The following is a 22,854-nucleotide window of genomic DNA, read 5'->3' on the forward strand; positions in this document are numbered from 1 at the left end:
TTGAATGACTGTTCCGTCCTAAGTGTCATAACTCTTGGTATTAAACACTGATTAAGCTCCTGTCAAGTTCCAGGCTATTGCTAAGTGCAGGGATTCAAATATCAAAAAGAAAGACAGCCCCTTCCTGCCCTGACAAATCTTACAATAATGACCACTCACAGAAGAAAGTCACACCCCAAGAGATGGGGAAGACTGGGGCAGGGACTAGAGGTAGGAGTGTGATAGAGAGCCAACTGAGAAATAAGCTGAACTCTCTCCATAAATAGAGGCTGGGAGGTTCTGGCTTCACTTTCCAATCAGAGAAGTTGATTGGAATGAGAAGTGGAGGACCATCCTGATGAGATCTTACCAGAGGCCAAGGTTATCCTAATAATGAGCTCCCTGAGACAGGGTAGAGAAATCTGTCTCCTTGAACTGCCCTCCAGGATGTTCTGCAACTTGGTACCTCCTTACCTTTTCAGCCTTTATCTCATTTTTTCTTTCATTCTCTCTGTTATCATCCTTATTCAATTCCTACCAGTCTTTTTAGGCCTAACTCAAATGCCACCTTCTCCAAAATCTTTCCTGAACCCATTGAATTATAAAGATTGTTCCCCTCCAACTCACAGCACTTTGTTTTATATAATTATTTTGTAATATGGTGCATTTTGGCTGTCTTTCTTAGTATCTGACAGCTTTACTTAACTATGGGCCTTTGAGGGCTGAAACTCTTATCAAAGCTTTTAATCTCTTCTAGTATCTTACAAACTGTTGTAGGCCCAGAGGTATTTAATAAATGTTTGTTGATTACCAGCCAATTAAACAGGATTATGCAAATTAACTGATACAATACTTAAGGTTTTACAACTCTGACCTTAGATGTGGCCTAGTTATGATATTTACTTTTTGCACACCTCTAAGCTACTGCCCACAGGCTGACCCTGTATCAAATTTCAAAATGTTTAAGTAGTCTCAGAACCTGAAAAAGTAAGGTCTGCCTCTCAGGGTTTCTTTTGACCTACATAAAGCCAATCCCTATTATTTTCTTGAAAGACTGGGATTGGAAAAGTCTTGGAGGAATTGATCAGATAATAGAGGATTTGATTTAACTCAAGAATTTCAGTAATTTCTTTTTTTCTTACAGTAAAAACCCTTTATCATTTTTGCCTTTAAAGGAAGCTGGGGTCAGGGTGGGGGGTAGGTTTTAGGGTTGGAAGACTTAAAATTAACCTTCAGAACTAAGGAACAAATTGTCTTGGCCAGAATGCTAAAAAATATATGGTATAAACTTGCCAGGATTAACCTTTTTACTAAAGTCATGAGGTAATATGTATAAACAAGAAAAAGGAAACATCTTAATGATCTGAATGATTTGACAGATGAAAAGTAATTATCACAGAATGATAATTAACACAGAATAATGTGTTCGTGTTTTTCATGTTGCTTTTCTTAAGTTGGAAGCAAAGTATCATTCTTTCATCCAGATGATGAAGTAGTAGGTAAGTTTAATTTCATATTATTATTATTTTTCCCTTGTTCTCCTAAAGTATTTTTCTAATTTTAAAAATTCAGTCTCAGTCACTTAAAATATGGAAAATTTTGTAGTTTTTTAAGAAAGACACTTAAAAAAACTCACATATTCCTGCGTGCTCAATTCCATCCCTGTCCTGGCTAGGCCCCAAAGTGTGCAATGTGAAACCTAGCTGAGCACTGGCAGGAGAGCAAATTCAAATAATCCACTTGAAGATAACTGTGTTTACTATATTTAGAAGATCCATTTTGCAAACTGGAAATTGAGTAGTTTTTTTTTTCCTTAACCCAGACATACACATGAGATCTCTCACTAAAAATCTTTATATAAGAAAGTCAAAAATACTTTACATAAGAAAATCAATTTAAATTTTGATTTTTCATGGTAGAAAATAAAAGCATAAGCAATGATTTTTATAAAAATTGGCTAGATAACTGTTGAAGTTATTTCTCAGTCCAAACGATGTAAAATGGAAAGATTTATTATTGCAAGCCCATTTTTTTCAACAGCTAAGAAAAAATTATTAAATAAAATCTGATTTTCCTCAAGCTTTGGCAGTATTATTTTTATGTTACCTTTTCTAGTAATGAAGTTTTATTTTTTTCTATTTCCCAGTTACCTTTTTAACTTCATTTTTGATGCTATGGTACAATATTAGTTAATGGCATATTAGACTTCCCTTAGTGTCTGCATTGGTTAAGAGTCTGGCAATAAGCTACATTATCTACATTAGCTAGACTAGAATATACCATGAGCCTTGATGTATTTGTAAAGTTTCCAGGCTGCTGCTGCCATAAGTAGAAAAGTGTCACTACATCTATTAGGATATAGCTGAGTACGGTAGAGGAATTATTCTTTCTTTTTCTCTTGCTTCTGTTCCCTTTTTCTTTTATTTCTATCTTTGTTCTGATTCCATAGAAAGACTCTACCCAACATGACTTTTTTTGTTTATTTTGTTTTGTTTTTAATTTAAATACAAAAAAAAACCCAGAAAAGTAAGGGAGAGAAGGGTGGGAATAGAAAATTGCAATTCTAGAAAAGTAAAATAATCATTATTAGCTTTTTTTAATTAAATAAAGTCTCCATTGTATATGATTTAAAATTTAAATGGCAGTTCTTCAAAACAAACATGAAACCCTTTCGTGGAAATTAATTCTGCCAAACTTTCACTTAAAAAAATTTGATAATATTAAATTTTATGTGCTTTTCTGATTTGACTTTTTTTTTTTTAAGGAATTTTGCCACTGGATTCTGAAGAATCTGGTCTATGTGAAATTGTTAGAATACATGAGCATTACTTGGGTATGTTATAGTCCAGCCTTTTCTAAGATCATATTAATCTTGTCTTCATTCATATGTAATAGATTATTGTTACTCTATTTTCATTAAATCTACTCAGGGATACCTAAAGAATGAAATAGTATAATCTATGAAATAATATATATATTCTGAGTCAAATTTGTGAAAAGCCCTTTAAGTTTTACTTTTTAAGACCTCTTCATTTTAAATGATAGCCTTAATATATATCTACATTTCCCTCAAGGTTTAATATACACTTTGGGCATTGAATTTCTCACCCTGTAGTAATTTGAAGTAAAAAGTAAAACTAACACCAAACCTGTGCATATCTGAAAAAAATGGTTGAATATTATGCATACTAGACCTTGGTTTCCATTGTTAGTATTTTTGGATTTCCTGGTTCATTTTATTTTTTATTGAAAATAAATTTTTCGGGGGCGGGGGGAGGCTAGGTGGTGTAGTGGGGCCTTGGAGTCAGGAGTACCTGGGCTCAAATCCAGTCTCAGACACTTAATAATTACCTAGCTGTGTGGCCTTGGGCAAGCCACTTAACCCCATTTGCCTTGCAAAAAAACCTTAAAAAAAAAAGAAAAGAAAAGAAATTCTAATTCTTCTTAAATGTTTAAGCCATTTGGTTCAGTTACTTATTGGATATATTATCTCCTAATTGCTTAAATAAAATTGGATATAAATCCTAATTTGAAACAGGTTTATAGATCATTATTAGACGTCTTTGAGGACCTACTTTTATGTATAATTAAAAATGATTTGTAATTTGTATATTTAATACACAGATACATTTTTAAAATTTTTTTGCTTTACTACAGAGGTTTTCCATTTCCTTTGCAGTATTTTTTGTACTTTTTGTTTGCTTAACAGGTTGGGTTTTTGTTTTTTTAATAGTGAAAAAAAATAAAATAGAACAACCCACCTTTTGGAATTGATAAATATTTCAAATTAGGGAAGTATAAATTATAATATGTTGCTATTCTTAGAATTTTCAGGTAGCATTTTATCATTGTTATGATTCCAACAAGAGGAAAAAATTACAATAATTAAATTTCAAAATTAAATTAACAATTTAAAGATGATTCTACAGCTGCTACATTGAACATATATACACACATACAAATTCCTACAAGTCTGAATCCTACATTTTACCTAATAATACATCCACAATGCTTGTTCCTATTTATTTCTTAATAAAGGGCAGTTTCTTAGTCCCTTTGCAGTAAAAAACCTTAGTTTATTGTTTATTCTTTCTACAGCTAGAAAGAACAGCCAATAGCCATGTTATCAAGAAAGTATGAACTCTTTTATTTAGCCCGTAGAACAAACTTGAGTATTTGATAGAGGTATTGTCTTTTTTCCAATCTATATTTTTCTAAATGCCACAAACTGTAAAAGATATTTAACTATAAAATACTGTTTTATCTAAAAATTATTAGAATTCAGTTTATACTATATTGGTAGAACAGAAAGATTTTTTGAAGACAGAGGCTCTGGGTTCATATCTCAGCTCAGCCATTTATTATCTTTGTGACTTTGACCAAGCCTTTTAATCTTTCTGGTTAAGAGAAAATTTCAATGAGTATCTTCATCTGTAAAATGAGCTTTTTTGGACTCATTGATCTCTAAGACCTCTTCTAGTTCTAAATCTATGATCCTGTGACTTAAGATGGTAACTTTTGGTTATTTCTGAATTATTCATAACTATATATAATGAAGTAGGTGAAAAGCAAAAATAATTTTGTTATAGATATCCAACCCATACTCATTTGGGACAATAGCTCCATGTTTGTAGTTTCCTTTTCGATTACTGTACCCTAAGTTCAAAAGTCAGTAAATAAAACAGTTCTGGGTATGCTTTGTAATAGAGAAATCATGTGCTAAAGCTTTCCATAGTAATTTGTAAAATGTGGAATTAGTTCATTATGCATTATCTAAAGATTTGCAACTATTGAAATGATAGTTTTTAATTGTTTTGTTTTCTGCTCCATGTTTAAAGTTGCTTTGCACTCAAATGTAGTCATTGTGCTATAGTGTAAAGTGTAGTCAGGGGCAAAGAATTGTCTCTGAACCATTAGGTACTAGGGGAGCCCATTTCCAAATTACAGTAAACAAAAGGATATACAGACCTTGTATATATCATCCTGGCAGCCATTCTCTTAAACTTTTTTATTACCTATTCACCTTTATCATTATGTGGACAATGGATTTTGATACTTCTTGGTATTATCTGAAGGAAATCTTAAGAGGTCACCTCTTCCAAAGCCTTTTTTGCTACTTAAATCATTTTCTAAAATCAGCTGCCATTTTCTTTTTTTAGAAAAAATGTAACTACTTCTCAATCCCCCTCAATAATTTGCTTGCAATATACTCAGATAAATATTGAATATATTTTCACACATGTGTAATTTCATTGGGATAATAAATTGTGAAGCAACTAAATGATGTAGTAAAAAGAATGCAAGACTTGGAGTCAGGAAGACTTAGTTCAAATACTGCCCCAGATACTTACTGATTTATTCTAGTCAGCTTTATATGTCTCATTTTCCTTGTCTGTAAACTAATTTGAGTTGAGGGCCACCAAAGTCCTGTCAAACTCTTAAATTTATGATTCTATGAAACTCCTTCTATCCATACTTAACTTACAATATTAAGAAATTTTCTGGGACACATAGCTAGTATATTTCAGAGACAGGTCTAAATCCCAGGTTTTCCTAACTCCAAAGCCAGTCATCTTTCTATTCTGTCATCTTGTCTTTCATTCTTATCATGCAGCATAAATTTTGTTGTAAAGAAACAAGCAGAAATTATGATAACTTGCATGTTATAAAATCAGAAATCTATAAAGTATCTATCGTTTTTCCCATTTTATAGACGATGAGATCAGTGAGATTTATCTGTGTATTTAATCTGTCAAATCACAAGTTAATTTTCAATGTAGGCCTAAACTGCCTGCACTAAAGAAATTGGCTTTCCTTTTCCTTTCTCTAAAGTATTCATAGTAAGATATAATATCAAAGTCTATTAAAAATAATATTTTGCTTTTCTTCTTTGTTATTCTCTTTTTACACAGTTCATAAACCAGAAAAGGTCACATGGGCTGAAGCAGCAGGAGTCATCCGTGATGGGTTACGTTCCTATACAGCTCTGCATTCTCTTTCTCATATCTCTCTTGGAAAATCAGTGCTCATAATGGATGGAGCAAGTGTGGGTACATTAATTCTGATTTGAAATCAAAGTAAAACAAAGTAAACCAGAGAAACAAAAAACAGATTGCCCAGTCTGCTATCCTAGTTTTCAGGCTTATAAAGAATTATATCTTCCAATTTGTTTTGGCATTGAGTGGCTTTCATCAGTCTATCAAATGTGACCAGAAGCATGTGTTAGATTGTTAACTTATTACCTGTATTCTGAACCTCCTGAAGTAGTTCAAAAGGAAACAACCTAAATTAATGTGTTATAATTTTGTTATAATTTATAACTTTTTTCCAGACATAGCCTATGAATACCCGAGTCTTATGCTTGAGAGATTTTAAGCCTTTCAGAGAAAGATCATGAAAATAAATTTTCCATGAGTTTCACAAGTTTTTCTCAGTTATGAATTTGTGAACAAAACTTCTATATCTATTATTCTTCTCTTGTCTATATTTATTATTCTTGTCAGCATTACATCTAAAACAGTATACTATTTACATAGTACTTATTTTCTGCAATGTCTATAAAATTTAAGATGTTATTAAAGCCACTTTGGTCTTAGACCTAAACACTGCTCTGATAGTTATCCTTCATCACTGACTCACTGTTCTTTAAATCTGGAATAATAAAGTTTGCACTATATTTACATTAGGTATTACTGGAAGGATATTGCATTTTAAAATACTTTGATCTTCAAAGAGAAGGGAGTCTCACAGCTGTGTGTGTGTGTGTGTATGTGTGTACATATATATGGAGAGACAGAGAATTAGTTCAGAGTATGTTGTAAATGATACCAAAAGTCATAGGTTTATTCCTCTTAAAAGGTCATTTAACTTTTCTCCTTGCCATGGCCATAGACTTTATCCCTATGCTTACCAATTGTCTTTACAAAATATATCTATTTCACTAATGCCTAGTCCAGGGTCTGGTACACAAATGATTATTAAATTGAACTGTTACAAGGTAGTGAGAGTGAAAGAGCTTATGTTTAACAATACCTGAAAAACAGCTAGAATATTTTCCTTCTAGAATATAGGATATTAAATATTAAATAATATGCAGTAGGAAATTGTATTCTTTTAACCATTTTGAAAGAATAATAATTTTCTTTCCGTGTCACAAACTTTTTAGGAACTTCACAAATCAAATTAGATGTGCTCTCAGAAACATTCAACATGGTCTGGAATTCATATGTATATATAAATTAATATAAAAAGAATATATATATGCATATCTATATACATGGATACACATATATGCATATGTATTTCCTCTGTACACAGGCATTTGGTACACTTGCTATTCAGTTAGCACACCATAGAGGGGCCAAAGTTATTTCAACAGCATGCAGTCTTGAAGATAAACAGTACCTTGAAAAACTTAGACCTGCAATAGGTAAGTTATATTTCTTAACAGATTACCAATGAAAAATTTTTAAAGATAAAAGTCATATAGTTTTAATTTTCACTATAAACAAAAAAAATTTCAAACCAAAATATTTTCAAAATATAAAGATTTTTTCTCTGGACTAAATTAAGTTTATTTAAAGGAATTTTAAGTCTTTAGGTACTTTTTATATTCCATATCACATTGTTTTTCTCTATTCAAGCTTTTGACTGGAGCAGGGGCAGGGAACCTACAGCCTATGAGCCATATTGGTCTAGTATTGCCAAGGCAACTACATCCAGGACTCAAATTTCAATAAATCTTGGAGCTTTTTAGGAATGAATTAATTAAATGTTTGATCAAATATAGCCCTAGAATGATGTTATAAATGTCCAGATGGCTTTTGGCAGGAAAAAAAAAGGTTCTCCACTCTTGGAATAGAGTTAACTTTGAAGTATTTAGAAAGACTCTTAAGTCATTCCTGCTTCATTTAGCTAGTCTGTTTCTACAACTCTTGTTTTTATTCTGAAATTTTATGTAACCATTTTTATTCTTAAATTCTATATATGATTGCCTAAGGATAGGTATGTGTTCCTTTTGAATTTAGTTTGACAGTAGTTTTCTTGTCTGCTGGGAGCAGATGGTAGAATAGAGATGCACTTTTGAAAAGCCTTAACATGCTTGAACAGTCATCAGGATGAAAAGGAGCATCATAAAGAAAAAGGGAGATGGAGAGGAAATACTAAAAGAGGAAAAGGAAAGGTGGAGAATACATAGAAAAGAATAGTGGGAACCACAAGGTTAAATTTGAGAAAAGAAAAGGAGGGAAAAGAAGATGAATCTGAGAAAAGAGAAAGCATTAAAAAAGGATAAAAGAGAAGACAACAGTTGCCAAGTCAAACAGCTTCTTTGCTATCCCATTTACATTCTTGTCAGGCCACTCTGTAAGTTCTGCATCACTGGGAGAATTGCATACCCTTTGTCCATGTTGACTGTGGTGCTGTGTGTTACTGCCACCACTATCACTGGTCTGGTTCTTAAAAGATCAAATCATGGTAGTGCAGCTTACAGCACTGCTACCAGTAAGACAGAATAAATAGAAGAAGCAGCAAGAAAAAAAGAACAAATAAGAAACATTTCCCTTGGATTCTTCCCAATCCAGTTTTTGTTCTGACAAATACATTCTTCTCTGCATTTAAACATTTACCTCCATACTAAATAAATTTCAGTTTGAAGAAACTACCTACTGCACCTGAGGAAGTAATCTTCCATAGTCTCAACCTTGCCTAAGAATAACGGGGGGGGGGGGGGGGGGGGGCGCAGAGGACACAATCCTGAGAAGTTATCTCTAATATACAATAATACTATAGTGTTTATCTGCCAGTGTTGCTCAATATTTGCCATGTTCATAGGATGCAACAGTTATTGGTTGCTTTATCTCTTGATGAAACTTCTCACCTTAGAAAACATCACAGGCAAGGGTAGGCACAAATTGTGTTACGTGCCCTATGCTGTATTAATATAGTTTCATTTTTACAGTAGAAAAGGTTAAAAACATAGGACAAGGGGGCGGCTAGGTAGTACAGTGAATAGAGCACTGGCCTTGGAGTCAGGAGTACCTGGGTTCAAATCTGACCTCAGACACTTAATAATTACCTAAAGAATTATTTGGGTAGCAGTGTGGCCTTGGGCAAGCCACTTAACCCCATTGCCTTGAAAAACCAAAAAAAAAAAAAAAATAGGACAATTCCAAACTACCTCAGCATTACCCACATATATACATTTATAAGAATTTTTCTGTCATCTTGCTAACATATGCTAGGAATTTACTATGTATCAACCTGGTCTAAGCCCCATGGTTAAAGGGGAAAACATGAATTCATTAAACACCTACTACATACCAGTACATGCCAGTTATTGGACTAAGCACTGATGCAAAGAAAGGCAGAGCACAACTCCTGCCCTCAAGGAACTCACAGTCCAATAGGAGAAACATCCAGTGAAAAAGCATGAAGCCCACAGATGGAATTTTTTGTGGGGTAAGCGGGAAGAAAAAAATAATTGTTTAACTGAACCAAAGAGTCCATGAAAAGGAGTCATGTATAAATGAGCCTACCTAGGAAGGTTGAAGGCACTTACTATGTATCTGAGAAAGTGTTTACATATGAGAGGAATTTGTTTGATTTTAGTAGCAATGAGGAATCATTGTGTTTCCTCCAAGCTTTGCTTTAGGAATCACACTTTGATACCTTTGTAACAGAATGGATTCAAGAAGGAAGAGATTTGATTCAGGAAGAGTAATTAGAAAGAAGTTCATTCAGTCCTACAGATAGTAGAGTTGTGGCTATATGAGTAGAAAGAAGGGGAAGGGTGTAATAGATGTTTCAGACTTGGCAACTTGAATGGATGTGGAATGGAGGGTAAAAATTCCAGTATGACTGAGGTTGGAAACCGGGGTAAGAGGAAGGATAGTCATAACCTTGAAGTTAGGGAAGTTATCAAGGTGGTTGAACTTTAGGGAAAAGCTAATGAGTTTCTCTTTTGGATCTGAGATGACTATAATAGCACATCTGTTTTGAAATATAGGTAGTTGGTAATATGAGACTGAAGCCCAAGACTGGATATATAGATCTAGAAGTGATGAAAGCTAATGAAGTCCCAAGAGAAAGTAAATAAGAGAAAAAAATAAGAGAGGGGTTTAGGATCTTGGTATAAACACAATTGGGGGTGGGGTGAGGATCAAATAAAAGGAAAGCTAAAAGAGGAAAGTATCTAAAAACCCAGAGAGGAGAAAATATCTGGGAGGAAACAGTAGTCTTGGTTATCAAATGTTTCAGAGGAGATAGAGAGGGATACTGATTGAAAAAAAGCAATGGAGATTGTTGCCAGATATGATGCTTATTCTACCTCCTTCCTTTTCCTCGTTGAAGTTGAGGAGGATGTGGGGAGGCTTTGGGTGGGCAGGGTTGCATATTCTGTCAGACACAATCAATGTGTCCATTGTTTTTGTGGAATTGTGTTTTTTCCTTCTTTATCTTTTTATTTTCACATTACTAAAATATTCTTGTTTAAGAGTAAACATAATACCCCCTCCTCCCACAAAAAATATAGAACTTCATGAGAAATAAAGTAAAAGAAAGAAAAAAAATGTGTTTCAGTGTGTGTTCTGATACCTTCAGCTCTGTCTCAGGTGGATCACATTCTTTATCAAAAGTCCATCACAGAAGTTACTTCCATATTTTTCCACAATTGCTGTTGCTGACTGTAATTCCCTCCATTCCTCCCCACTACCATATATTATATGTTCTCTCTCCTTTCACTGTCCCCCTTCTAAAATGTGCTGTAAGATAGCTGAGTGGCACAGGGGACAAAGCACTGGCCCTGGGGCCAAGAAGCCCCAAGCCCACATACCACGCCGGAGATACAGCAACTACCCAGCCACGTGGTCCTGGACATGCCACCAAATTCCAGCATCTTGCAAAAAGTAAAAAAAGAAAATGTGTTATATCTGACTTTTCTCTCCTATGATCTACCCTCTCCTCTATCGCCCACATCCCCCCGCTTCCCCATCTCCCTTCTCTCCTTTTTTCTCTAGATATCTATACCCTATACTATGCTGTTTCCTCTCTGAGCCATTTCTGATGAGAGTGAAGATTCCCTCATTCCTCTTCATCTTCCCCTTTCCATACCATTGCAAAAAAAAATCTTCTAAATGAAGTTTCTTAGCCTATTCCACCTCTCCTTTCTCTTACTCCCAATACATTTCCCTTTTAGCCATTAACTCCATTTTTACAATATATCTTCAAATTCAGCTCTCTCCTCTGCTTCATCTATAAAAGCTCCTTCTACCTGCTCTATTAGATGAGAAAGTTCATATGAGTATTACCAGTATCATTTTCTATGCAGAAATATATGCAGAGTTCATGAACAGAGGTCAGACAGAGGTCTCCCTGCTGATCTTCCAAGTTGTGCTTGGTGCTCTCTGGGGAGAGCTGCTGCTGGGAGTTAGCTCTCCCAGGCTCTGGGGCTGTTCCCAAATGGTTTTTTTTTTTAAGGAAAAAACTCACAAAGGAAAGACTGATGAGTATAGACAAAGATATATATGAAACTTAATGTGATATAAAAACAAGACATCAATAAAACTTAAAATTAGGAAAGTTATAATTTCTTCATGTGTTCAGACTAAATGAAAGATTTTTACCATCTTCAGTAAGTATATTGGTATAACTTTTTTTGTCCTGTTTTGGGCAATTTCTAAAAATTCTGTGTTTCTGATTAATGTAGTACCCCAAAATAATTATTTATTAGGTTTGATTTGGTTGGGTTTTACCACTTGAGTGCTAAAATAATCATATTCTCATATTCTTTTTCTACATTTAAGAAGGAATAAATATTTGTATTGTTTGAATTTGTATATAAATTTGCATATCCATCATTTTGAATAATTCATGTCCAGTATTAACTGGGAGGACTGGGTCCTTGATGTCTATATTTTTTGAATTAGTTCCTTAAAATTGTATCAGAGTAAAACTAATTTTGTTTTGTTTTTTTCTTGTTTACTTTATTAATCACTTAACATTTTTTGGTGGATAGAATTTTTATTTATTTTTTTTTGTGGTCTTCCAACCCCAATCTATATTACGTAATTGTCTAATTTTCTGTCTTTTTTTAGTTCGAGTGATAGATATGTCGAATGGAAAAGTTGATGTTGCTGAAAGCTGTTTGGAAGAAACAGGTGGCATTGGAGTAGATATTATCCTAGATGCTGGAGGTTTGTTATCACTGAAGGAGAAATATGCTAAATAAATAGTACTTGAATTCTTTAGCTGGTTGAATTTCAAAGATGCCCTTTTGAAATACATTTGGGATGATAAAATGTGGGTTCTTGGGAAATAATGTACAAATAAATGTACAAAATAATGAATTAGGCAATTCATTAATTGGGCTCATTTCTTATTTTTGCTATTTTAAAGAACTCATTCATTTAAACTGAGATCTTCTTAGTTAATAGTGGATCTGCTGGTAACTGCTAACAACTGACTCTCAGGGGTAAAGTTGTATATGTAGCACACTTTTATGATTAATCTGAATTATCATTTTCTCTGTCCCTTTATTAAGTCTACACAATCAACATAACAGATAAAGCTCTGATGTGTAGCATTTTCTGATATCCAAGTTATTAATGCTCACACTGAAAACTGAACAATTGGTTCTTGTGAGCCAGTTCAAACTGGCTCCAACATATATATTTGTTATTACTTCCATTTACATGTTAGAGAAACTTGAATCTCACAAAGAGTTTTGAAGTACATGGTTTTTTTCCTTATTTCAAAGCAAAACTGCTCTTTGTTTTTAAATATACTAATATTTGTCAGGAAGTTAATAAAATATTATTCTTTACAAGAAAACTATAAACAGGTCCATGCTTAATAAATGTACTATAGTTTGTCCCAGGTTTATGTACATTAACCCAAGTTCTTAATTAGACCTTTTCACTATGGTGTTAGACACTTGATAAAGACAAGGAAGAACTGGCTGACACCTTTTCCTCCCATTCCCTATATACCAGACTTTAGGGGAATACAACTGTCCCCAATTTTTGAACATGTTTATTAACATCAAGAAATACCTTCACTGGGGCAGCTAGGTGGCTTAGTGGATAAAGCACTGGCCCTGGAGTCAGAAGTAGCTGGATTCAAATCCGGTCTCAGACACTTAATAATTACTTAGCTGTGTGGCTTTGGGCAAGCCACTTGTTAACCACATTTGCCTTGCAAAAAAAAAAAATTTTAAACAAAAAAAAGAAGAAATACCTTCATGTCTGGTGTTGATCATTAGAAATTAGCCAGAGGGTCATAAAGGAAAGAGAATGAATTTGAATGGGTTCTAAATGACAGGGATTTAGCAAACATATTAAGCATGGATTACCAGGCTAAGCAGAAAAACAAAAATGAAGCAATCCCTTCAGTAATGTAGTTTACAGTCTACAAAGAGAATATATGCTTGACCTCAAGAATTGTATTTGTGGGGCAGCTAGGTGGCACAGTGGATAGAGCACCAGCCCTGGAGTCAGGAGTACCTGAGTTCAAATGTGGCCTCAAGACACTTAATAATTACCTAGTTGTGTGGCCTTGAGCAAGCCACTTAACCCCACTGCCTAGCAAAAACTTTAAAAAAAAAAAAAAGAAGAAAGAATTGTATTTGTTCCCTTTATCACTTATTTATATTTAACAGATAATTCAGAAAATTTTTACTGGGCAACCATTTTCATATAGATATTTGTTAGTTGCTATTATGTAAAGAATAACCTTAATCATTACATTCTGTCTACAGTAGAGCTAGTTGGGCATTTTTAGTCATTTTACCCATAGCTTTAAAAGTTACTCTTGGGGGCGGCTAGGTGGTACAGTGGATAGAGCACCGGCCCTGGAGTCAGGAGTACTGAGTTCAAAGCTGGCCTCAGACAGTTAATAATTACCTAACTGTGTCCATGGGCAAGCCACTTAACTCCATTGCCTTGCAAAAACTAAAAGAAAAAAAGTTACTCCTGGTATTATTGAATGAGGAAGACAATGATTTTAAAACTTAAGAAAATGATTCTTTTCATTTTTGTTAAATTTACCACCTTTTACAGAAACTATAAGTCAAAACATTTTTAAAAGTTGAAGTGTGGGGCAGCTAGGTAGTGCAGTGGATAGAGCACCAACGCTGGAATCAGGGGAACCTGAGTTCAAATCCAGCTTCAGACAATAATTACCTAGCTGTGTAACCTTGAGCAAGTTACTATTGCCTTGCAAAAAAAAAAAAAAAGTTGAAGTATAAGGGGCAGCTATGTGACACAGTGGATAGAACAACAACCCTAAGTCAAGGAGGACTTGAGTTCCAATCCTCATACACTTAATAATTACCTAGCTGTGTGATCTTGGACAAGTCACTTAACTCCATTGCCTTGTAAAAACCAATAAAAGAAAAAGTTGGGGGGTGGGTGTGTGTGTGTGTGTGTGTGTGTGTGTGTATTTTCCCCCTATCAAGTTAATGAAAAAGAAAATTCATTTGAAAACTTAAATGACTATTTTAGAAAAGGAAATTGGATTAGAAGTTCTGAGTTCCCTTTAAAATTCCTTTAAAACTAAGTCAATTCCATGGCCTATAAGGACCCTTATTTGCAGCTTAATGACCCCATTTCTGTTTTGAGTTTGATACCACTGCTGTTATAGCATATGGGTTCAGTATTCTTAAAATCATTATCCATCTATCATATTACCTTTACAGTTAAATTACCACAGAAAATTACTTGTATTATACTTTGCTTACTTTTCAGATGTATATAGATTTCAAATTTAAGTTCATTTATACTTAGAATTATTCCATTTATAATTTTAATGTCTGGTTTTTATAAAGAAAATTATAATTTTATAGTTTCAAAACAAAAAATATATCTTTTCTGAATTGAAAATCTTCATTATTCCTGTGTTTTTAAAATATAGGTGAGTGATAGCATATAAAGCAATTTTTTGAAAAATAAATGATTATGTGAAAATAATATTATTTTCTTTTCCTATTCCCTTGTTAGTGAGATTGTATAATAAAGATGACGAACCTGCTTTGAAATTACAACTACTACCACACAAGCATGATATCATCACACTTCTTGGAGTTGGAGGTCACTGGGTAACCATGGAAGAAAATCTTCAGGTAATACAAACCATGGCAATACCTTTATGAAGAGAGATTTAATTATTATAGAACAATATCCTGAGTTCAAACTAATTGAGAGATCTTAGTAAATGTATTTTGTCTTCTCAAAAATTCTAAATTCTATAATATTTTTAAAGAAGTATAATTTTTTCTACATTTGGTACCCAAGGCTAAAGGAAATTTTTTTACGTTGCCTGGTAAAATTTTTAAACCAGTTGGAGAAAACGGCATTGGAAATATTGACTTCTGAAGTAAGTGAATTTTCTTAAAAATATTTATTCTCCTAAGTAGTTTAGACATTTTCTCCAGGAAAATTTATTTATACCCTCAGTTTATTTAATTTAATCTTTTTGCAATACAAAGGTTAAATATTTTTACTCCATTAAATTATCATCAATCTCCAATGCAAATAAAATTGACTTTTATATATGTGTCCAATGTTCACGTGTGTGTATGTGTGTATGTGTGTGTGTGTGTGTGTGTGTGTGTTTCAACAAATGTTATTTTAAAGGAATGTAACTGAAACAAAACATTTGTTTATAGGAATGATACAATTAACATGAGTATTTTATACATTTATCTAGTAGACTTTCACGTTGAGCAAATTGATCTTTGAAACCATTCCTATAAAGCTAATACAATTTTGACAGTGGAGATTCGGGAGCTTTTTTGTAATATGCCATTCTAATGCTGTAGTTCAAAAATGTCTATTCTGGGTCAGCTAGGTGGCACAGGGGATAGAGCACCATCCCTGGAGTCAGGAGGACCTGAGTTCAAATCCAGTCTGAGATACTTAATAATTGCCTAGTTGTGTGACCCTGGACAAGTCACTCTTAACCCCATCGCCTTAAATAAAATTAATTAATTAAAAGAATATACGATTTTTCATGAATCCAATATGGCATTTTCTTGGCCCAAAGTTAAGGCAAAAAAAAGTTAATTTACTTTCTCAGGGTCATGCAGGTAGTGAATATTTGAGGTCATATTTGAACTCAGGTCTTCCTAACTCCATATACACAGAACCACCTAGTTGCCTCTAATGTAGGAAATTGTAAATTATTTTATATTCTTGGATATAATGGTATGACAGGAGGGTAATATTTTTATATTCCTCTTGTATAATCCATTTTCAGTTGCTTTTGACTGGGACAGTGTTTTGTAACTGTCACAAATACAAAAGCATGCAAATTTTAACTTTTTGAATACTTGATCAAGAAATTAATCAGCTCTCCATTGATTGATTCAGATTAATTAATATTTCTACATTTTATTAAAGTTGGATCCTCCAGACAGCCACTGCCTTTTCCTTAAGGGAGCCACAGTTTCTTTCCTTAATGATGAAGTTTGGAATTTGTCAAATGTGCAACAAGGAAAATATCTTTATATCCTTTTTTTGTGAATTGATGCTCCAATTTGAAATATTTTGGAAAATATTTTGCATTGTGAAAGAAAATCATTTACAAATATTTTAAATATATTTATATATATGTTTAATATATATTTATTTATATATGTTTAATTTAATTTTTTAATAAATTTATATTTAAATAAATATTAAATATATTTAAATATATATTCTTAAGAAAGGCACTTGGACCACTGTATGTTCTGTCTTCTATAGTGGGACACAATATGTTTACATATACATACATACAAAGTTAGGGAATGGCATACAGCACTAGCAGTTGAGGGATGAGAGGTAGAGGGTAAGTTCTCACATAGATTTAAAATTCGAACTGAATTTTGAAGGAAACTCAGGACTCTTATGAAGATTATGAGAGGACAGTTTGCATTCAAGGCCTAGGGGGAAACCTGCGTGCAGTTAAGTAGAAATAAAATATCATGTAGGATGAAAGACAAAGTATAGGAAACCTATAGAGTTACTTGAACATATGCTGTGAAGCCCTTGAATGCCATGCAACAAAGTTTGTTTTAGAACAGGGCTATCCAAAATGCAGCCAACAGGTCACATATAGCAATTTTATGCAGGCGCTTGTGGGTTTACTAAATGCTTTAGTAAATGAAGCCAAGCCACAGCACAGCTCTCACTAAAATGACAAATAAAAATATATTGTCTATTGTTTCAATAAAAATTTTTAAAAGTAAGGTTGGATAGTCCTATATTAGAATATAAGGGAAAAAGGGAAACAGTTCATTGAGCAGAAAAGCTTTTGAAAATTTTTGAGGGGCAGTTGGGGGTGTAGTGGATAGAGCACTAGCCTAGCCTTGGAATCAGGAGGACCTGAGTTCAAATCTGCCCTCAGACACTTAATTGTCTGACCTTGGGCAAGTCACTGAACCATTGCAAAAATGGGAAAAATAAATGAAAATATTTTGGCAATTAGGTAGAGAATGGCCTGGAGAAGAGAAAAGTTTGTGACAAGAAAACCAATTAGGAAACTTGCAGTATTCCAAGTAAGAAATGAAAAAGGCCAGAACTAGAATAAGTAAAGGGAAAGGGAATAGACTTGAGAGATATTGTGAAGTAGAATTGCTAGACTTGGCAACTTAATGGTTAATGTGGGGTAAAGAATTAAATATGAAGAAACCTGGATAACTGGAGGAACAATGGTTCACTTGACATTGAAAGGGATGTTTGGAATAGAGTTTGTGGAAAAGAATGAAATCAAATAAACAGAAAAATGCTGTTATTACCACCAAGGACAATTAAATGTCCTTGAAATATGAAAAAGGTTATATGTATTCATTTATAACCCAATCTAAGTACAGTGAAAAGCTGACTTCACAACTTAAAAACATCAATTAGTTTTAAAATATTTACAGATTCTTAAAACAATTAACTAAAGAGAATCTACCTTTGTTGATATAACACTCATTTGTTTTTGTAAAATGAAATTAATTTTAAAATATCTTCAGACTTCAGAAAATAAACTTTAACTCATTTAACTTTTTTGAGCTCATTTTTTCAAGCCTTCAAAACTTTTATTTTCAACAACACAAATGACCAACAATATAAGAATAGCTAAGTAATAAACAACTATCAGATGAAATACAGCTATTAAATTGACAATTATATCCCCTATATTAACACATGAAAATTTGAAATGACCTACCAAGTGAAAAAGGCAGAAAAATAAAATAGATAAACTGATTCAGCTTTGTAAAAATATATTTTGTACATTAATGATTAAAAGAGAAAACAATCAAAACTGATTAATTGCCCCAAAGTTAGACTGTTGAGTGTTTTCTCTGAAAGTTACTCAAGTTCCTAACCTTTTTTAAAATGCTTTTTTTAAAAAAAAACCTTGAAGCTTTTTTTGTCTTTCTAGGAATTAGGTCACAAATGGATTATTTTCCTCATATCTTAATATAATTTTCCCATTGTTTTATCAAGCCCTTTCTTCAAAATAATTCTTATATGTAGATAGTAGAATTATTATTACTATTACAAATAGATACTTGTTCAGAAAGATTGTGATATAAAATTACAGATTATAGGGCCAATGATTCAAACTCAGATCTGTTGATTTCAAGTATGCTTTGTTGTGATGATTTTTTTTTAAATGCAGGAGACATTACTTTTCATTTTATTGGGAGGTGGCAAGGAATGAACACATTCAAGATTTTTTTTGGCAGATGAAGTTCATTTCTGTCAGTTCAAGTGGACAGTGACAGTGGACTTCATTTCCTAATTATGTCACTCTCTCCTGCTACTGACTTTTGAAAAATGTGCCTAGACATGTAGAAAGGATACATCAAGATCATAACATATAGACTGCTGGAATCACCCAGTTGATCCATCAACATGAGTTATTATCCTTGGTGGCAATAAAAGCATCTTTCTGTTTATCTTGCCTTTGTTACCTGAACTCAGTTGGGGTTTTTTTTAGGTTTTTGCAAGGCAATGGGTAAGTGACTTGCCCAAGGTCACACAGCTAGGTAATTAGTGTCTGAGGCTGGATTTGAACTCAGGTCCTCTGGACTCCGGGGTCGGTGCTCTATTTATTGCACTGCCTAGCTGCCCCTTGCCCTTGTTGTCTGGATGAAGTTTTTCAAAAATATTTGTCTTGGATAGTTCTCAGGCATCTGTAGAAAGCCCAGCACTCTCCACAGTTTCACAGGCATCACCAGCAACTTGCTATCTCTGCATTTTTCCAGGATGCCCTTTTAGGAATTTGATTGAATCATAGACTTTGTTGAGTAGGATGATCCAGTGGTGGCAGCTATGGTGATGCTCCCAGATCTGCTCTAGGGCATTTGTGAAGAAGTTTCATTTCTCTATTAGTTCCTGAAAGTAAGTGGTGAGTTGTCACTGTTTTCTTAAAAAGTGAATACCCTAAAAATCTAATGCCATGTTTTGATTTTCTAAAAGTAATAAATTGTGTGAATCTGAAAACAAGTTAGACACTTTCACCAGGTAAAAACCTTAGTGTAATTTAACTAATGTGATTTTTCAATGTGTACCTACCTTTTTTTTCTTGCAAAGATATTTTCATTTTATGTATGTACCCTTTATTTAGGGAAGACAGATAAGGACCAATACATACCATAGGCAGGAGGGAACATACTACATACAGTAGCCAAAGTAAAGTTTCTAAATCATACTTCTGACAAGAGTCCCTTACCTGTTCTGACAGTATATTACATCAAATTAAAGCTCCTCTCTTTGGCATTCAATGGCCTTCCCTATCTTTCCAGGTTTATAAGATTATTCCTTTATACAAAACATTTAGCTGTTATTCACATATCTCTTAGTACTAGATATCATCCATTCCTAGAATGTGCTTCCTCCTTCCTCTTAGCTCAGTTAAAGTACTATGTACTACATGAAACCTTTTCTGAGGTGACTAAGCTTATGGTGCTTCTCAAAATTTTATGTATATGTGTTGTCTCCCCTCATAGAAGTTCCTTGAAGGTAAAAACTCTTTTGTTGCCTTTAGGTCCTCAGTTGTTTGTTGATTAATTCAAATAAAAGTAAAGCTTCCTTATTTCTCTAATACGATACAGATTATAATTTTTAAAAATCATTTATTTGTATTGATATCTTTATTTTTGCATCTCCTTTATTGCTTCCAACATATCAGCTATATATGCAATATACGCAGCAGTTTATGCCATGTCCCATACTCATATTTCCCATCCTCTACCAAAAAAAGACATCTTTTCTCCAGGCCCAACTTGGTCATTCTAATCATAGTGTTTGGTTTCATTCTTTTGGGGGTTTTTTCCACTTAGGTATCTTATTTTTCTGTTTATGCTCTTTTTACTGCAACAGTCCAAAATAATATTTCCATGTTTCTCACAATTCTTCATAATTGTCCATTTTAAAGCACAGTTGAATCATTCCCTTGCATTCACTGTTGATTCTAAGGTGGAACTTTAGAGTTGTTTTAATTTGCAGTTTATATCATCAAGAGCATTTTTGTATATGGTTGTTGATAGCTTGGCATTTTCCTTTCCTTATTTCCTTTAACCTTCTCTCTATTGAGAAACACTGTCTTAACCTTATTTTTTTTTAATCAGGTCATTATATTAGTTCAGACCTATGTCAGATAAATTTACTACAAATATTTTTCTCCAGGTTACCTGTTTTCATTGAATTCTGACATATTCTTGCCTATTTCAGATTTTCTAAATATCCATCACTCTGCTACTTCACAATTCTCTCTCAACCCTTCCCAGTGTAAATTTTTCTTTCAGGACTTTCATTTCAGTATGATTAAATCTACATTTTGAACTCCTGATAACAGCTGAAGTCATTTTATCAATTGATAAAGATTAGAAGTATATGAATAGATTTTGAAAAGAATCCAAACTATCAACAGACAGATGAAAAAAAAATGCTCCCAATCACTAACAGAGAAATGCAAATTAAAGCAAATGTGAGCTTCCCCTTGACAAAAAGTGAAAATGACAAAAGTTGGGAAGATCTGTGAGAAAAAAGCATATTCACTTTTGATGGAGGAATGAATTTGTCTAGCCATTCTGGAAAGCAATTTGGAACTATATGAAGTCAGTAGAATTGATGGATTAAAAAAAATCTACTTTGTGATTACCCAAAGTGTGATGGCATTGTGATGCTAAAGTAATATAAAATTACTAAAAGGAAGGTTTCAGAAAAATCTGACTTGTGTGACCTAGATGTAGGGTAAAGTAAACAGAACAAGAAAAAGTTTTTATAGTAATAATAATAATACTGGAAAATAAACAGCTTTGAAAAATTTAAAATTTTTTGATTGCCATAATGACCAACCATGATTCCAAAGGATAGATAAAAATTAAGAACTAAATGTACAAAGAGAATTTAGCAACTATTCAAAGGGTAAGAAAAAAGGATTGAGAACAAAGCTAAAAGTGCAAGTCAAGCTTCTGCTACTTTTTAATTATTTAATAGTTTCTTCTAATATCCTGCCAATCATTTACATATTGCTAACTTAACAGACTTTTCAGGCACGCATCTTAAAAGATGTAATGGAGAAGCTATCTACTGGTATTTTCAGGTAAGATGTTAAATAAAACATTTGAATACCTCCATTCAGATGATTGCCTTTTTTTAATAATCTTAAATTTTTATGGGATATTTTGAGATTTAATACTGAAATTAGTGCTATTTAAGTTAAATAAAGATCGTTTTTTTAAAACAATGAATTGTAGTGGTCCTTACCAACATGTTCTTTCTCCTTCTGGGCTGTCTTCCCTCTTCCTACAGCTCAAAAAAGACACAAGAGTTGAGTAAGGCAGTGGAGTGGGGATATCATGCAGTTTGAAGACCTTTTTTTAATACTGGCAAAAGATTAAGCAGATCAAATAGAGAGCTTTTGCCCTCTTGAGATTTGAACCTTGTCACTCTTTTTTTTAGGTTTTTTTTTTTTTGCAAGGCTAACAGGGTTACGTGGCTGCCCAAGGCCACACAGCTAGGTAATTATTAAGTGTCTGAGGTCGCATTTGAACTCGGGTTCTCGTGACCCCGGGGCCAGCGCTGTTTCCACTGCGCCACCTAGCCGCCCCTGAACCTTGTCACTTAACAAAATCTAGAAGTAGAAATTTTGCCCCCATGAAATTTAGGTTAAGATCAAATATGACTGTACTTAATTTAATCTATGATTTTAATAATTTCTCTATTAATTTCTCACCCTAATAATATCCTTTTATCTTTGTACTTAAATGTACTTTATACATTTCTAATGAATTTGTTCTTCTTTAGACCTCTTTTGGATGAACCTGTTCCACCATATGATGCCAAAATTTCCATGGAAATTGTTCAGAAAAATCAAGCAAGAAAAAAACAAGTTATCCAGTTCTAATGTACTGTTTCCTGCTAAGACAAGAAGCTCAAAAACAAAAGCTATGTGATGTATTTGAAAAGTAAATCATTGTGCAAACGTTCTAGATGACTACTTAACATTTCAAAGACATTTTTCCACCCTCAATGTATTTTGGAAGGAATGGTTTGAAAGCTGTTTTTGTTGCAAATTTTATCACTGTACATCAAGCAATGAAGTACTTTAAAAATCGTTACCAAAAAACCCTATTGCCTCCGAGACCAGCTGCTGTGGTAGCGGGCCTGTGGTCTGATTTTCCCAGCGGCGCTTTGGATCTCCGTTGTGGGCCCCCACGTTTTCTTCCGTGCGCCGTGGTGCCAGTCGCCAGCTCCTCCGGGCATCGCAGCACTGATGAGCCGGGGGGCGCCGGCCCTGCTCTTCGGCCCGCTCCGCGTGCCAACGTGGCGGCGGGGTGCGGGGCCCGGAGGGGGATGCGGGGCAGCCCCGGGCCGGGCCGGGCAGACGCGGCCGCGG

The 22,854-nt window shown here is 33.8% G+C and overlaps 1 protein-coding gene across 4 annotated transcripts in view; it reads left to right on the plus strand.

The window, feature by feature from the left end:
* CRYZL1 (crystallin zeta like 1) overlaps positions 1–22,723 on the plus strand; it is a 52,746-nt gene extending 30,023 nt beyond the window's left edge. The window contains exons 5-13 of one of the 4 annotated variants that reach the window (XM_074214069.1): positions 1,434–1,478; positions 2,744–2,812; positions 5,892–6,025; positions 7,297–7,408; positions 12,072–12,170; positions 14,973–15,094; positions 16,374–16,479; positions 21,509–21,558; positions 22,263–22,373. In XM_074214069.1, coding sequence (XP_074070170.1) covers positions 1,434–1,478; positions 2,744–2,812; positions 5,892–6,025; positions 7,297–7,408; positions 12,072–12,170; positions 14,973–15,094; positions 16,374–16,479; positions 21,509–21,558; positions 22,263–22,277 — 752 coding nt within the window. In that variant the 3' untranslated portion in view covers positions 22,278–22,373. The other 3 variants (XM_074214068.1, XM_074214070.1, XM_074214071.1) reach the window with 3 other exon arrangements.
* The last annotated feature ends 131 nt before the right edge of the window (positions 22,724–22,854 follow it).

This window comes from Macrotis lagotis, chromosome 1 (genome assembly GCF_037893015.1).
Source record: "Macrotis lagotis isolate mMagLag1 chromosome 1, bilby.v1.9.chrom.fasta, whole genome shotgun sequence".
NCBI lineage: Eukaryota > Metazoa > Chordata > Mammalia > Peramelemorphia > Peramelidae > Macrotis > Macrotis lagotis.